Genomic DNA, 15,676 nt, shown 5'->3' on the forward strand with positions numbered 1-15,676 from the left:
TAGCAAAAGATATTTACAGTGACACTTCCTTCACATATTCCCAGGTGCAAAACAGTATCATGAACAAATGAGAACTCAGTGCTGGAGATTCAGTTTCAGATCTGCAGGATGGTTAAAAGCATCTCCTTACCAAATTTGTCTTCCAGCCTGACTCTCTTAGGTTTTGTGCTTCATTTTGGGTTTCCTGCCCAACAATATCTTGTGAAGCTGCAACTGTGCTGCTTCTGTCCTAATCTTAGTATGTAGGAGAGTTCTCTTTCTAACCTAATCGTGGTTATGCAGGAAATGACCTTGTAGCTAGCTGGTCTGTGAGTTCTGAGTTCTGCTTGTTCCAACTGCCCCACCTTCTGCATCTTAACTAGCTGCCTACAAATTTCAATACACTCCACCTGCCTTTTTTGGAACAAGCAAATTATATGTACACATTTTGCTGAGTCTGTAAGTACATGTGTTACACAGTGGGCCGGATTTTAAATGCCTTGCGCGCTTAAATCTGGCCGGATTTACGCGTGCAGGGCCCTCGCACGCCGGCACGCCTATTTGCATAGGCTGCTGGTGCACAGCCCTGGGACGCGTGTAAGTCCCGGGGCTTCGTAAAAGGGGCGGGGAGAGGGCGTGTCCGGGGGTGTCAGGGGGTGGTTCGGGGCGGGACCGGGGGTGTAGCACCGGCCCCAGCAGCCCACTGGCACGCGCAGATTTACGTCTGCTTTCAGCAGGCGTAAATCTGCCAACAAAAGGTAGGGGGGATTTAGATAGGGCCGGGGGGTGGGTTAGGTAGGGGAAGGGAGGGGAAGGTGCGGGGGGGGGGGGGGTGGAAAGAAAGTTCCCTCCGAGGCCGCTCCGATTTTGGAGGGAACAGGCAGCGCGCGCCGGGCTTGGCACGTGCAAGTTGCACAAATGTGCACCCCCTTGCGCGCGCCGACCCCGGATTATACAATCTACCCCAATATGTTTCTCAGTAACTTAAGCACAAAGCTGTTGTTCGGTGGACCCCTGACCGAGACAAGGTTGACACTACCTCCAGGGGAAGGCCCCTGCAGGTCCTTGTCGTCGGAAGGCAGCTGTGAAGAGCAGACCCAACAGCAGCTTCACCTTTACCAGCCCTCGTTCCCCACAGGTTGAGCCCTTGGGTACTGGGGCCGGCAGGACTTATGTGCGGGTCACTCGGGAATAATCCTCCCAGAGGAGAGATGAAGAAGCGTGGGCCAGACGTAACAGAGGCCAGGGCAGGCAGCAGTCAAGAAGCATCGGAAACAGGCAGATGGTCGAGGCAGGCGGCAATCAAGAGGCGGGGACAGGCAGGTGATCGAGGCAGGCGGCAAACGAGCAGAATCCAAGGTCCAAGTGAGGGTCAGAGCCAGGAGATCAGTCTGAGAGGGTAAGGAGGGAATGGAAGCCAGGAATGGAGAACAGGAACGCAGGAACCAGGAGGAGGAATCAGGAATGCAGGAGCAGGAACCAGGAATCAGGAACGCAGAAGAAGGAACCAGAAACCAGAAGCAGACAACCAACACTCCAGAGAGAGACCTGTTGCTGAATGGGCTGGATGATCTTTATTTGCATCATGATCTATGTTTCACTATTTCTATTGCAGCCCCTCTTCTGGATTGTCCTAGAAGCCGGGGATCCCACTCAGTCCCAGGGCTAAGTCTTCATATAGTCCAGCAGCCCCAGGGCATGGATTCTCCAATAGGGGGATAAAGTAGACTTCCAGTGCTCAGTTTGTAAGGGTGACCCTTGCCATGGGTGCTATCTCAATAGGTGTATACTCTGGATGGATGTGGGTGCCAAAAAATAGACAGGACACTCTGGACAGGTGTTCCAACTCAGCTTTATATCAGATCTGCCAAGGTAAATTATTGGCACTGGTTACACCCACATCTCAAGTTATTCTCCAAACCCCTTTCTCTCTGTGAAAGTATCCCTCAGTGTTGGTGTCCTGAAATGTCCTCACCCTCCAGGGCATAGAATGGCAAGCATCCCAGGGAGGTCAAGGGTCTCAGGTGTAGTGGAATTCCCTTACCGAAAATACTTGAGGTCCACATGCACTTTTAGATTCTCCAGAACTCCCATCCTCCTCTCCTTCTAGAGACTCCGGTGGGGTCTCCAGCTGGTAAACAATAAGCAGCAGGAAAACTAACTCCTCCAGTTTCCCCACTACTTGGGCAGGAAAAGTGGTAGTACATACAAAAAGGAAAAATCCCCCATGAAAAATACTCAAATACTCAAAACAGTGTCACCACTGTCCAGCTGGAGTGTAAGATGGAATCAGCAGGTCTTCACTCATCCCAATCCTTCCCAGAGACAGTGGGATGTTCCCCAGCTGAACAAGACCGAGGGATCCCAAAAAGCATCACAAATAAAATACAAAATTCCCCAACTGCAAAACTACTGAGGCAAAATCACCAGCCAGGTGGTAGACTAAAATGGTATACTACCTCCTATCTAACATGAGAGACTAGGCCATAATACCCAGCCCACCATAACTAGGAGAACAAATTGACTACCAATTGAAATTGACACAAAATTTTTGCTCTCCCAGCCTTTGAGCAGACAAGAGCTCACCACTTCTGCAACCTCACAGAGGATGCTCTTAAGAAAATGGTGCATTCCTCTCCTCTACCCTGTTATAAACTAAGGCCATCTAGAGGAGAACTCAAAAGGGTTCCTACACTTTGTTTATACTACCTTGCGGTATGTGGCATGGCATAAATATTCCAAAGTTTTATTTAATCCCTAGAGTTAATCCAGCACTTGCTTGTAACCCTATGGTCATAGTCTGTGGATCATACTCTTTCATATATTCTACTTGATCAACCTGAAGGCAGCACACTAGAAGCAAGGGACATCTGAAGGAATTTCAACAGTTATTTTTTATCTATTTCCATGAACGAATTGCATTGGCATGTGCTGTGTTTGATTGTGACAGTCCTATTAAATATATGGCAAGTTGTAATATCCTCTTGGAAGTATTTAAGCTATGTAAGCACCATTCAAAACCTTTGAAGTTAATGGTCAACATTCAGTAAACAGATATCAGTTACAAGATTGAAATTTCTCATATTGGCAAATAACATGCTGGAAACTTGCCAAAAATCCAGATGCAATGCCCCTTCCTATTTGGTTCCAACTATACTTAACCATGCAAGATACATGATTTATTGTATAGTAAAAGCAAGCAATCAATATCTGTCTCTCACTCTCTCTTGCTATGTATATTTGTTATGTATCTTCTAATTAGAAGACTACCAAAAATTCTAGTAATCAATTATTATTATTATGTAGCTAACTAAATCAATAAGTCCCTTTTAACACAACACTTTGGCATCAATGAAAAACTAAGCATACTAATTACCACCACTGCTCCCACCAAGCTGTGCTCAGGCCTCCCAAAGGAGTCTTGCTATATGGTACTACTCTACCAGTCTTGCAGTTTGAAGTATGCAGGGCCCTCATGTGGATCAAACTGTGAGACTGCTGGCAAGACCCCAGTGGGGAAGCCTGAGTGCAGCGTAGCCAGAATACTGCTCATTACAAATCCATGAACACATATATAAGAACCTCTTGGGCACCTAGAATTGTTTTCTAGTCCCTAGTTCAAAGACAATAATGATTTGGCTCATGAACCATGTACCCCTGTCAAGAGGTGCATTCTTGGAATGAGCCTGATCCACAAGACAAAAAGGAGAATCTAGAGGATGAGGAAGAAGTAAGCACTCTGGGAAGAAATGGTGTGAGGATCCTTCCCCAGAGGGGAAATAAAGGAGGGAAACTCTCCCAGAATTAGAAGAGGTTCCCCAGATTATCTCTAGAAATAGTCCAGAGATTAATGCAGCAGTTGCCTAGAAATTGGAAGAGAAAGGAAACACTCTGACTAACCAAGCCAGAAAGTTAAGTGAGTCTTGCCTGCAAGGTTGCAGATCATTAGAAGGGATGAGGATCTTCAGCTGTTGAGACCTTTGGAAGAGCTTCTCAGGGAAGTGATAAGGTGATGGGGCTGGATCAGATATATCTGAAGGTACTTAGAGATGTCCTGGCAGCTCCACTACCTGACTTTTTCAATGCGTCTTTAAAATCTGTAGTAGTCCCGGAGGACTGGAAAAGGGCAGATATGCTTCCTATTCATAAAAGTGGAAGTAAGGAGGAGGCTGGAATTACAAGCCAGTTAGTCTGACCTCTGTAGTGAGCAAACGAATGGAATTGTTACTAAAACAGAGCATAGTGCAATTTTTGGAATCCAATGGATTGCAAGAACCGAGGCAGCATGGTTTTACCAGAGTAAATCTTGACATGGAATCTGATCAGTTTCTTTGATTGGACCCCCCAGGGAGTTGAATCAAGCGAGAGCACTAGAGGTAGTGTACTTGGATTTCAGCAAGTCCCTTGAGACAGTTCTGCACAGAAGATTTATAAATAAATTGTGTGTCCTTGGTATGGCTCCTAGAGTGACTGACTAAGTTAGAAACTGGTTGAGTGGAAGGCGACAAAGAGTAGTTGTGAACAGAGTTTTCTCTGAGGAGGGCGTTGTTGCTAGCGATGTGCCTTAGGGATTGGACCTTGGACCGGTTCTTTTCAACATTTTTATGAGTGACATAATGGAAGGGCTGTTGGCTTTTTGCCATTGATACCAAAATCTGTAACACTAAACAGGATGGAGTTGGTCCAGAGGGTGGCTACTAAAAATGGTCAGTGGTTCTTCATTCTAAAGCCTATGGGGATAGACTTAAAGATCTAAACATATATACCCTAGAGGAATAGTGAGATGGGGAGATATGTTGGAGACATTTAAATGTCTCAAAGGTTTCCATGCACAGGAGGGGAGTCTTTTTCAATGGAAAGGAAGTTCTAGAATGAGGGGGTCATGAGATGAGGTTGAAAAGCGGTAGACTCAGGAGTAATCTTAGGAAATATTTCTTTACAGAGAGGGTGGTGGATGCATGGAACAGTCTCCCAGTGGAGGTGGTAGATTCAAAAACAGTATCTGAATTCAAGAAAGGATAGGATAAACAGAGGGGATCTCTAAGGAAGTGATGAGAATTATAATGCTAAATTAATTGGACAGATGGGCAGACTGGATGGGCCATATGGTGTTTTTCTGCCATCATGTTTCTATGTTTCTATGAAACCTAGGTTTGACTAAAAATTTAGCTCAAGATAACTGGGGTGTTTTAGATTCCCCACTCAGCAGGTTTTGAAATTTGATCCTTATACTTTGTGTTAGTGTCCATATAAATGCCATCCATATATTACTGAGGGCAATATTTGCATGCATTCGGTAAAATTTTATTGCATCACCAGTCAAGTGATATTGTGGCTTATACATAAAAAGTATATGCTAGTGTGCATTAACAAATGTTTTAGTACAAGCTTTGTGAGGGCCCCTTTTCTAGATAATTAACATATATTAGCATAATATAATACTAGTTAATAGTAGCAATACAGAAATTACTAAAGTGGCTCAGTTAATATTAGGTAGTTAAATCATCATTATTGCTAATGAATTTTTATATGTGCTTTTGAAAATGAGAAAACATTTTCTTAATTATGCAATTTAATTTATAATTTACTGCACTTAGTTGTCAAATGTGTGTGTGTATGTGTGTGTGTAAGAGAGAGAGAGAAAGTTATTCCAGAAGAATTAGTTACAAAGTAATGCTTTCTCTTATAGTCAAAGGTATTATTTTATAAAATGTAATCACTTTCAGTTTTGCTAATTTTGCCTTTGCTACAAGATATTTATCATATTTACTGTTGACTCAAAGCACCAATTCTCATCTTAAATTTCAGTCAGAACATATATTTTCTTTCTGATTTTGAAACTGCTAGACTTCAACGATACTTTAGAAAGGAACTATGTTGTACAGTATCTACCCACTCTGCAACTGCATTTTAACTTGACAAGGCATAATATATGGGAACCACAGTACTTTGAAAAAGCTAAACAGCTCTAAAAATCATGATATCCATATTAAAAAGCCATTTAGATGAATAACTTAATAGTTATCCATCTAAATGGCTTACCCGGCTATATTCAGCCATTATCTGACTAAATTCTAGCCTGCTAATAAGTAGGGTTGCTAGAATTTAGCAGGATAAATTGGGGGCGTTCGGGGAGCTTAACTGGGAGGAGTTGTTAGCCGGCAACGTTAACCGGCTAAATTCGATATTCGGAGTTAGCTGGATGACTTAGCCAGCCAAATCTGGTTGGGTCAATCAGCTGTCCTAAAGTTAGCTGGCTATAGTTATCCAGCTAACGACTTAAAATAGTTGGCTGTATTAAATTATGTGGCTGCACTACTGAATATGCCTCCAAAGATAGCTGGATATGTTTATCCGGCTACTTTGTTATCCAGACTCTGTCTGAATAGGTCTAGACTTCAGTTTTGGGCAAATGTAGGGCATAAAGGGGGCAATATTTAAGCTGTCTGAACTGGGACAAAGACCATTGGTATGAGAAGTACCTTCAGACTTAAGAACCAAGATGTGCCAACCTGGTCCTTCGAGCCAAGCATTCTGTCTCTGACAGTGGCCAGTCCAGATCACCAGAAATCACTGGTAATTTGATTTGTTTTTGCTCAATCCCAGGGATACTTGGCAGTTTCCTCAGGTCTACCTGGCTAATAATTTTTTATGGACTATTCTTCCAGGAATTGCCCAAACCCTTTTTAAAGTCAGCTTTGTTTTGGCCTTTTTTAAAGTCACATTCTCCAATAAATTCCAAAGCTGGATTGTGTGCCGAATGAAAAAATATTTTCTCCAAATTGTTTTGAATCTGCTACCAGATAGTTTCATGGAATGTTTCCTAGTCCTAGTACTATTTGAAAGGATAAGTAACTTCCACATTTATCCGCTCCAACCCACTCATAATTTTATAAACCTCTATCATATCTCCTCTGTTGTCTCCTCTCCAAGCTGAAGAGCCCTAACTTGTTTAGTCTTCATTCATAATGGAGTCATTCCATCTCAATTATCATTTTGATTGCCCCCTCTATACCTTTTCTAGTTCCACTATATATTTTTTTTTTTAGATGGGGCAACCAGAACCGGGGCAGCTGTCCCAGGTGTCAAGCTCAAGGGGGCATCATCTAGCACACAAAGCTCTGTCACGATGACTCTACTGGCCAGTGCCCTGAATCTCAGGCAGCAGACATCAGCCTTCTGCTTCCTTCTGCAGCCCCTCCTGTGGCAGGTAGCATGTAAGGAACTGGCTGGGGGCAGAGGTGAGCCTGAAGCAGACAGAGCACTGTGCAAACAAAGAAGAACCCTCCCAGATCCTTCTCCTCTCTTGTTCCCCACCCCCCTCTCCTCTCTTGTTCCCCACCCCCCTCTCCTCCTATGTGTAGGGAACAGAAAAGGGGCTTGGACAGGAAAGTATAGCAGAACAAATAAGAATTCAGTTTGTATCTGTATATTTATTTATTTATTTATTTATTTATTTTTAATTTTTATATGCCGAGGTTCCTGTATAATATACATATCACACCGGTTTACAAGGAAATATAACTGTTGCCTCGGGGGCAGCTTACATTGAAACACATAACAATAAAGAATTTAAAGAATTTACAGAAAACAAACAAAGGTCTGATTAAACTGCAAAGTAGAACTATTAAGAAACATATGTACAGCAGGAGAAGGGATCGGGGTCTATAATGTATTCGTATTCCTTGGGTCTAGGATTCTGGGAAAGTTTGGGTGAGAAGCTAAGACTATTGTTACTTTTTGAGAGATCTATGGCAGGGATTTAGGTGAAAGGGATCAGGGTCTATAATGTCCTCGAAATCCTTGGGTTTTAGTTCTCCGGGAAAGCTTGGGTGAAAAGCCAAGTCTTTATCTTCTTTTTGAATGTCCTATGGCAGGGTTCTAGGCGAAGGTCCGGAGGGAGCGAATTCCAGAGTAGGGGACCCGCCCTAGAAAGAGCACGTTTCCTCCGGGAAGATTTTGCCGGTTGGGTGAGTAGCAAGTTCTTGTACGCATTTCTAGTTGGTCTCTTGGTGATGTGCTGTTAGAGTGGAAAAGTTAGGTTGAGAGGGGAGATGTTGTGAAGGGCCTTGTTTATCATCATAAGGGTTTTGAAGTGTATCCTGTGTTTAATCGGCAGCCAGTGAAGGTGCTGGAGGATGGGGGTGATATGATCCCTTCTGTTAGTGTTTGTGAGAATTCTGGCCATGGCGTTAAGGACCATCTGGAGTGGTTTGATGGTGCTGGCAGGAAGGCCCAGCAGGAGTGAATTGCAATAGTCCAGTTTCGGGAGTATGATGGATTGTAGTACCAGGCGGAAGTCTCTGTGGAGTAAAAGTGGTTTTAGTTTTTTTAATACCTGCAGTTTATAGAAGCATTCTTTTGTGGTGTTGTTTACGAACTTGCTGAGGCTGAGTCAGTTATCTAGTAGAACACCCAGGTCTCTTACTTGAGAAGAGACGTTTATTGAGGTGATGGGACATTGGTTGGCAGTTGTAGGGATGAGGGGGAAGTAATTTTCTGGGGCTATAATAAGGATTTCAGTTTTGTTGGTGTTAAGTACCAGGTTGAGGCTGGAGAGTAGGTTGTTGATTTCTGAGAGGCAGTTGGTCCAGTAAGACAAAGTTTTTTGGAGAGATTCCGCTATAGGGATGAGTATTTGTATGTCATCCGCGTATAGGAAGTGTGTTAGCTTGAGGTTGGATAGTAGGTGACAGAGTGGAAGTAAATAAATATTGAAAAGTGTGGGTGAAAGGGATGATCCTTGAAGTACCCCCAACTTTGAGTCAATAGGGTGAGACTCTTTGCTATTTATCTTGACCTTGTAGAACCTGGTTTTCAAGAAACAGGTTTTGTTTCTAATATATGATATATATATAATATATGATTTCTGTTTCTAATATATGATCTTTTATTCTCTATTTGGTGAAGATCTATGTGTTCTATATATGTGACAGAGGTGGAGTATTCTGCTAGCATTTAGGTTCTGGGTAGGGAGCTGTAGTAATCCATCTTGTTCTGTTTTCCGAACAGGAGGTATATTGGTGTTTTAGGCCCAGCTGGGATATTTGCAGTGTTGCTTTTCATGCAGGGCTGTTGCTGTTTGAGTTCTGGGAGTTAATGCTGTGTTGGTATGGCAGGCTTGCTATATCGGTACTGAATGACTTTTTGCAGGGTTTGTGTGTTACTCCTGGTAACCGAGGGACTTTATGTCACTGTAACTGAAGTGACAATACCATCTGAATGCTTTTCCTATGGTGAGTAGCCAAGATAAAAAATTTCAGTTCAGCCCAGCCAGTCATTTCAGAGATTACCTTCTACCAATGTAGAATAAATATCTTTTAATTGATAAATATATTGTAGGCATTTCTTAGGATTTGTTTTGCAGTCTATTTCCAAAAATCACAGAATAGATATTCATCATATTGTGATATAATTTCTGAAACATATATTGCAAAACAAAGTTTAATATTTAAAAGTATGATCTCCAGTTATGTAATTTTGTAGGGCTGTTCTGGGAAGGGCTCTGGTGGTGGCATAATGATGGTTAATTATAAAAACTCTGGGGGGAGCCTACGAGCCTGAAGATGAATCGAGGAGGGTGTGCAAAGCTGAAGAACCTAGGGAAGTGCTTCCCAGATCTGTTCTGGAGGATCTCAGCCAGCCAGGTTTTCAGGAAACTGCAATGAATACGCTTGTGTGGGAGAAAGGCAGGGGCGGCCTGATGGCAGTTTCTTTAGCTATTTCTGCTGCCACTGCAGAAAGATCCATGATACTGCAGCCTGAGGAGAGACAGAAAGATGGGGGGGAGGGGGGGGGGGGAGGGGGAGGAGAGACAGAAAAAGGGAAAGCAGAGGGAGCTGCTGCTTAGCAGGGGTAAAGAGGGGAGCCAAAGAAAGGACTGATGCTATGCAGACGATTGGGGGAGGAGCAAAAGGGGCTGCTGCTGCTGGGCTTGAGGTGGGAGATGCAAGACAAGTAGTGGGGGGGGGGGGGGGGAGAGAAAGAAGAAGACATAAGGCAAGTGGTAGGGGGATGCAGCGCAAGGAATGGGAGAGAACCCGGAGGATTCAGGGCAGAGTGGAGTGGGTGGAGAGAGGGATACAGGGGAAGGAGGAGAGGGGAATGAAAAGGGATTGCTTTGCATTAAGTGTGGGAAGAGAAAGACGGGGGTGCTGGGTAGGCGGGGAGAGAGGGGGGGGGGGGGGGGGGGGAGAGAGCTTTGCTGAAGCTGCCACCACTATAAGGACAGCTGTGCCTTTGCTGCTGGAGGAGAAAGCGCTGTGCCAGAGCAGTCACTGGTAAGTGAAAGGGGGACGGGGGTGGGCACAATTCTGTATAGCTGCCCTGGGCGCAGAAGAAGCTGGTCCTGGCTCTGATCAGAACCGCACACAATTCTCAAGGTGCACTCGCAGTGTGGATCTATACCAAGGCATTACGATAGTCTCAGTTTTGCTCTTTTCCTAACATTCTGTTTTGGGTTTTTTTGGCAGCCACCACACACTGGGCTGAGGATTTCAATGTACTGACCACAATGACTCCAAGATCCTTTTCCTGGGTGATGACTCCTAATATGGAAACCAACATTGTGTACTTATGGTTTGGATTGATTTTCACTATATGAATCATTTTGCATTTGTCCACATGAAATTTCATGTGACCTTTACATGCCCAGCTCCCCAGTCTGGCAAGGATCTTCTGCAATTCCTCACAACCTATTTGTGTTTCAACTATTTTGAATATTTTTGTCTCATTTGCAAATTCGATCACTTCACTCATTGTTCCCTTTTCCAGGTCATTAATGAATAAGTTAAATGACACCGATCCCCGCAGGGATGGCTCAAGGCAATCTGCTGCCTGAGGCAAGGAAAGAGACTGCACCCACAAGGGTGCAGGTCAAATCAGCGAGAGGGAAAAGGGGGCAGTCCCCCTTGGAGTCTAGCCCTTTTGGCGATTTGAAATGCTGGGGAAGGGGGAGGCACAGCTAGATTTACCAGAGGAGTGGAAGATAGGATTGCCAGCTTCCAAGAAATATCACTAGCGATCTGTCACTCTCCCAGGAACCCTACCATCTTCTTCCTACCCTTCCTTAGCACTGGACCCCTGGGGAAGTAGGAGATGGGTGAATAGTGAGGGTCTGCATGTGATGCACTCTCTCTGGGTCAGTGCAAGGATACTGGGCACTATAGGCGATCCTTGCAGCCTGGGACCCACCTCACCTCCACACAATTAAAAATTAAGGGGCTGATTTTAAAAGCTCTACGCACATAATTCCAGAGGAGTTGCGCGCCCTGGGCCTATTTTATAAAGGCCTGGTGACACGCGTAAAGCCCCAGGACACGGCTAAGTCCCAGGGCTTTTCAAAAGGGGCGGGGCCAGAGGCCTCCGGCACAACGGCCATTTGCCGCTGTGTTGGAGGACCGCGTGCTGGCAGGCTCCCGGCGCACGCTATTGCGCCTGCCCGGAGCAGGTGCAAAAGGTAAGTTAAAAGAATTGGGTGGAGGGGGGGGGGGTTTAGGACAGAGCTAGGGGTCGGGAGGGTTAGGGGAAGGGGTGGGAAGGTTAGTTTATGGGGAATGGAAGTTCCCTCCCAGGCCGCTCCAATTTCAGAGCAGCCTGGGAGGGAACGGGGGAAGCCCCCTTGCATGCACCGACCCCTGATTTTATAACATGTGTGCAAAATCGGGCATACATTTGAAAATCTACCCTTAAGCATTTATAGCAGATTTTACATGAAAAAAGATATTCAAAGTACAAACTAAGGTAAAATCACTTACAACATGTATATTATATGTACATGCACTGTTATGGTGCCAATCAGAAAACCCTGCAAAAAAAAGACACTTGGAACCCATATGGCATTAGGCTATAGTAAAGTGTGTTAGATATGAGATAGCCCCCTAAAGCCGTGATTAAACTGAATTACATGTTATCATATAGTAAACTTCCTGTACCAAAACAGAACTAACTGCCAGCACTCAAACAGTAACAACCCTACCTATGAAACGCAAATCTACAATGACTACCCCAGGCCCTAAAACACCATTGCAGCTCCTATTAGGAAAACAGAACAAAACAATCTATTATAGATCCCTACAAAGAAACTACATACCAAAGAATAACTCACTTCAGTCACACATGCAGATCACATGCCCCCAAAACACTCCTGCCGCAGCTGCCTCACCCTGCATTAAAGCCCTACATCAGAAGCTACATCAGAAGCTACAGCGTAGCTTCAATGAGGTGCCCACAGGGTTCCCAACCCCTGCAAGCAGAAGTAAACCGCAGGAGCGCATATATAGTGACATGCTCATGTTATGTTTATGGGAGAATGTGAACCCTGAGCTGAGATGAGAGATGTCTCCGCTCACAGGGAGGAGCCCTATGAGCCTCACCATCAGCAGGCACAGACTCAGTGGTGTGGAACACAGCTAGAAATAGAGACTTTATTATAAATGGAGAAAACAATAATGTCCACTGAATAGCAGATATTGTAGTACAATGCTGAGCAATGGGGAATGCCCAGAGAGAGACCACAGGTGAGAAGATCCGGTAGTGGCCCACGGAGCGGATTACACCAGGAATCCCCTCTGAAGAGAGTAGGCACCTCAGTAACATAGATTCGGTAGTGGTCCACGGAGCAGGGTACGCTGATACTTTCGTTATAGTAGATGTTGAAGCACTGATAGAGATGCCGGAACCCGGAAGTGGCTCCCTAAGTTGGTGTGCAGATATTTTGTAGTGCAGGAAAGCTGAATGACTTCTATCGAAGGAAGGAGGTAGTGGCCCGGAGTACGGGGTACACCATGTAGAATCCTTAGCACAGTTCGTATAGTAGAAGTCAGTAGAGGTACTCACAGAAGATGGTTCCTGGAGAGAGAGAGACCTGAGAAGCAGATCTGTAGCAATCAGGCAGGTAGGCCCTCCGAGGAGTGGATAGCCGGGAACGTAGGGGAGCCCTCGAGGACAGGGTACTCAGAGCGTCCAGATGCCAAGACCAAGTCAGGAACAGGAAGTTCTTGAAGAGGAGAATTCAGCAAGACGGAACTCCTTGCTAACTCAAGGAAGGCAAGGGCTGGTTGCATTAAATACGCAAGCGGGTTGACGTCATCGGAAGGGGACGCCCCTGAGGTTCCCGCTATGACGTCTTCAAGAGAGGCCCTTGCACGCGTGCGCGCGTGCGCTTAGGTGATTTCGGGTCCAAGATGGTGGTCAGCAGCGCCCACGCTGTCCCGAGAACGCCGGAGAGGTCGGCGGGGGTTGGCAGAGGCCGCCATTCTTCCCAGACTTGATGGAGTGGGGAAAAAAGAGGGGAGCTTGAGAGGTTGCAGCCGTCTGCGACCGACAGGCATAATAGCTCATGGGTTCCCAACCCCTGCAGGCTGAAGGATGCTGAAAGAAAAGTCTTGCTGGTATGGCTGTGGTTACTGCCTGTGGGGTTCCCACCTACTGAGGCAGGAAGAACTCTGCTAGGAGGCGCTGGGCAGCAAGGTAAGACAAGGCAGTGAAAAGGAGGAGAAGGAGTGAGAGAGAGAGAATCTGCTTCTCTCCTCCTCCCCCTCCCGTCCACTCCCCCCACATCCCAGCGATCCTTCTCTCTTCCCTTTCCTCTCTTCCCTTACAATGGGACCTCTGGGCCCAGCATCCTGTTTCCAACAGGATGCTGGGCTTGATGGTCCCTTGGTCTGACCCGGTATGGCAATTTCTTGTGTTCTTGTGCCAGGTTCTTGTGGCCTGGTTTGGCCTCTGTTGGAAACAGGATGCTGGGCCAGATGGACGCTTGGTCTGACCCAGCATGGCAATTTCTTATGTTCTTACCTATCCCTGAGATACTCCACTATTTATCTCTTTCCATTGGGATAAATGACCAATTAATTCTACTCCTTGTTTCCTGTATTTTAACCAGTCACCAAACCACAGCAACACATTGCATCCACGCCATTTTAATTTTCTGAGCAGTCTTCCATGAGTGACTTTATCAAATACTTTCTGAAAATCCAGATAGACCGGCTGGCCTTCATCCTCATGCTTAGTCACACCTAATTCTAATAGATTAGGAAGGCATGACATCTCTTTTCTAAAGCCATGCTGGCTCCTTGCCATTAAACTGTATTTATCCATATGCCTAGTAATTTTCTTCTTAACAATAGCTTACATCACATTACCCAGCACTGATCTTGGGCTCAACCAGTCTGTAGTTACTTAGGTTACCTGTAGAGCCCTGAAAGGAGTGTATGTTAGTGTATGTTAGACCCTCCTTAAAAGCCCGGAACCAAGCATTTAGCCTGACCCACCTTAAGTTAGAGACAGGAAAGGAGCTCTGCTCTGAGGGTGTTTCCCTTAGGAGGAAGAACAAGCAGGCCCCAGGGAAGAGAAGGAAGCCTAGGGAAGACTAATACTGCCAAACTGTGAGTTATATTGCAGTCTTTATTTTGTGAACTGCAAAAGTAAGCAGGGCTGCTCTGTTTTGTTTTCTTGTTATTAATAAAGAAGTTTATGAGAAAACAGTCAGATATCTGTAGGAAGTTATTCGGCCACACAAGGTCAGATAACCGTAGACCTGCTCTGAAGCAGGTTATAATTAATCAGTAAGGTAGCCGGATAACTTAACTCCTTTCCGAAATGCCTCCAGAATGCTTCTTTTTTTTATCAGACTACATTTTAGCTCAGTATTGACTGATCCAGCTAAAATGTAGCTGGATAAAAGGCTGAATATACAAAAAACTTGCCATTTAAACAGATAACTTGTGAGGTGTCCTTCTAAATGGTTCTGAATATTTATCTCGTAAATCCAGAATAATAAAACTAGAAGAAAATTTGCACATTCTATAATAACAAAGTCCATCAATCTTGTAGGGAAGAATCCAAGACACAGGAGGAAAACTTAAAAAAATCTGTAAACCAAAAAAAACATTGAATAAAATAGTGTAATGAGTAGACCAATTAATATAATAGAAATTATATCAACTCATTTGTCAATAATATGCAGACTTCTTAGATGAGGGGTGACCAACTCTGACCTCAAGAGTCACAAACAGTACTGGTTTTCAGGATACAGCCCTGCGTATATCGTGTAGCGCTACAGAAATGTTAAGTAGTAGTAGTAGTAGGATATATCCACAATGAATATGCATACACAGACTCTGTTATATGCCAATCTATCTCATGCATATTCATGTGGATATCCTGAAAACCAGGCCTGATTGTGATTCTTGAGGACTGTCACCCCATCCCTAGATTTTTAGGCTCTGTGCCTGGGAACTTTATCCTTCAAAAATAGAGCAAGATAATCAAGCTCTTGAAATATACACTCCCTGCTCTGCTGCATTGAAATTTCAGAAAAAATTAGCTCCTATTGTTGCCAACTTGTATGCAGATGCTGCGTGCTTCTTTCTTCCTTTCCATGCCCTACTTTTGCCTGAAACTTAAATCAGGCGTATAATATAAATCACTGAGGCACTGAAAAACAACACTAACAAGAGAAGGTTCAGCTAGTGCTCCTACCCCCTCCTTTTTGTGGTGATCTCATGCTTCTCTGACCTGTGTTTATACTGAAGCAGGCTTTATGGAACTTCCCAATGTAGAATTCGAGGCCGATGATCGCGAACATCACAATGGCAAAAAACAGAAGCAGCCCTATCTGTAGCAAAGGCACCATGGCCTTCATTATGGACTTGAGGACAACCTGTAAACCTGTTGGGAGGAGGGAAAAAGAGAA

At 44.7% G+C, this 15,676-nt stretch overlaps 1 protein-coding gene across 1 annotated transcript in view; it reads right to left on the minus strand.

Annotated features, from left to right (window-relative positions):
- CACNA1B (calcium voltage-gated channel subunit alpha1 B) overlaps positions 1-15,676 on the minus strand; it is a 1,161,590-nt gene that overhangs the window by 631,603 nt on the left and 514,311 nt on the right. The window contains exon 5 of the mRNA XM_029613506.1: positions 15,499-15,651. Within this exon, the coding sequence (XP_029469366.1) occupies positions 15,499-15,651 (153 nt within the window). The remainder of the gene's footprint in view (positions 1-15,498; positions 15,652-15,676) is intronic.

Source organism: Rhinatrema bivittatum, chromosome 8 (assembly GCF_901001135.1).
Source record: "Rhinatrema bivittatum chromosome 8, aRhiBiv1.1, whole genome shotgun sequence".
NCBI classification, from domain to species: domain Eukaryota; kingdom Metazoa; phylum Chordata; class Amphibia; order Gymnophiona; family Rhinatrematidae; genus Rhinatrema; species Rhinatrema bivittatum.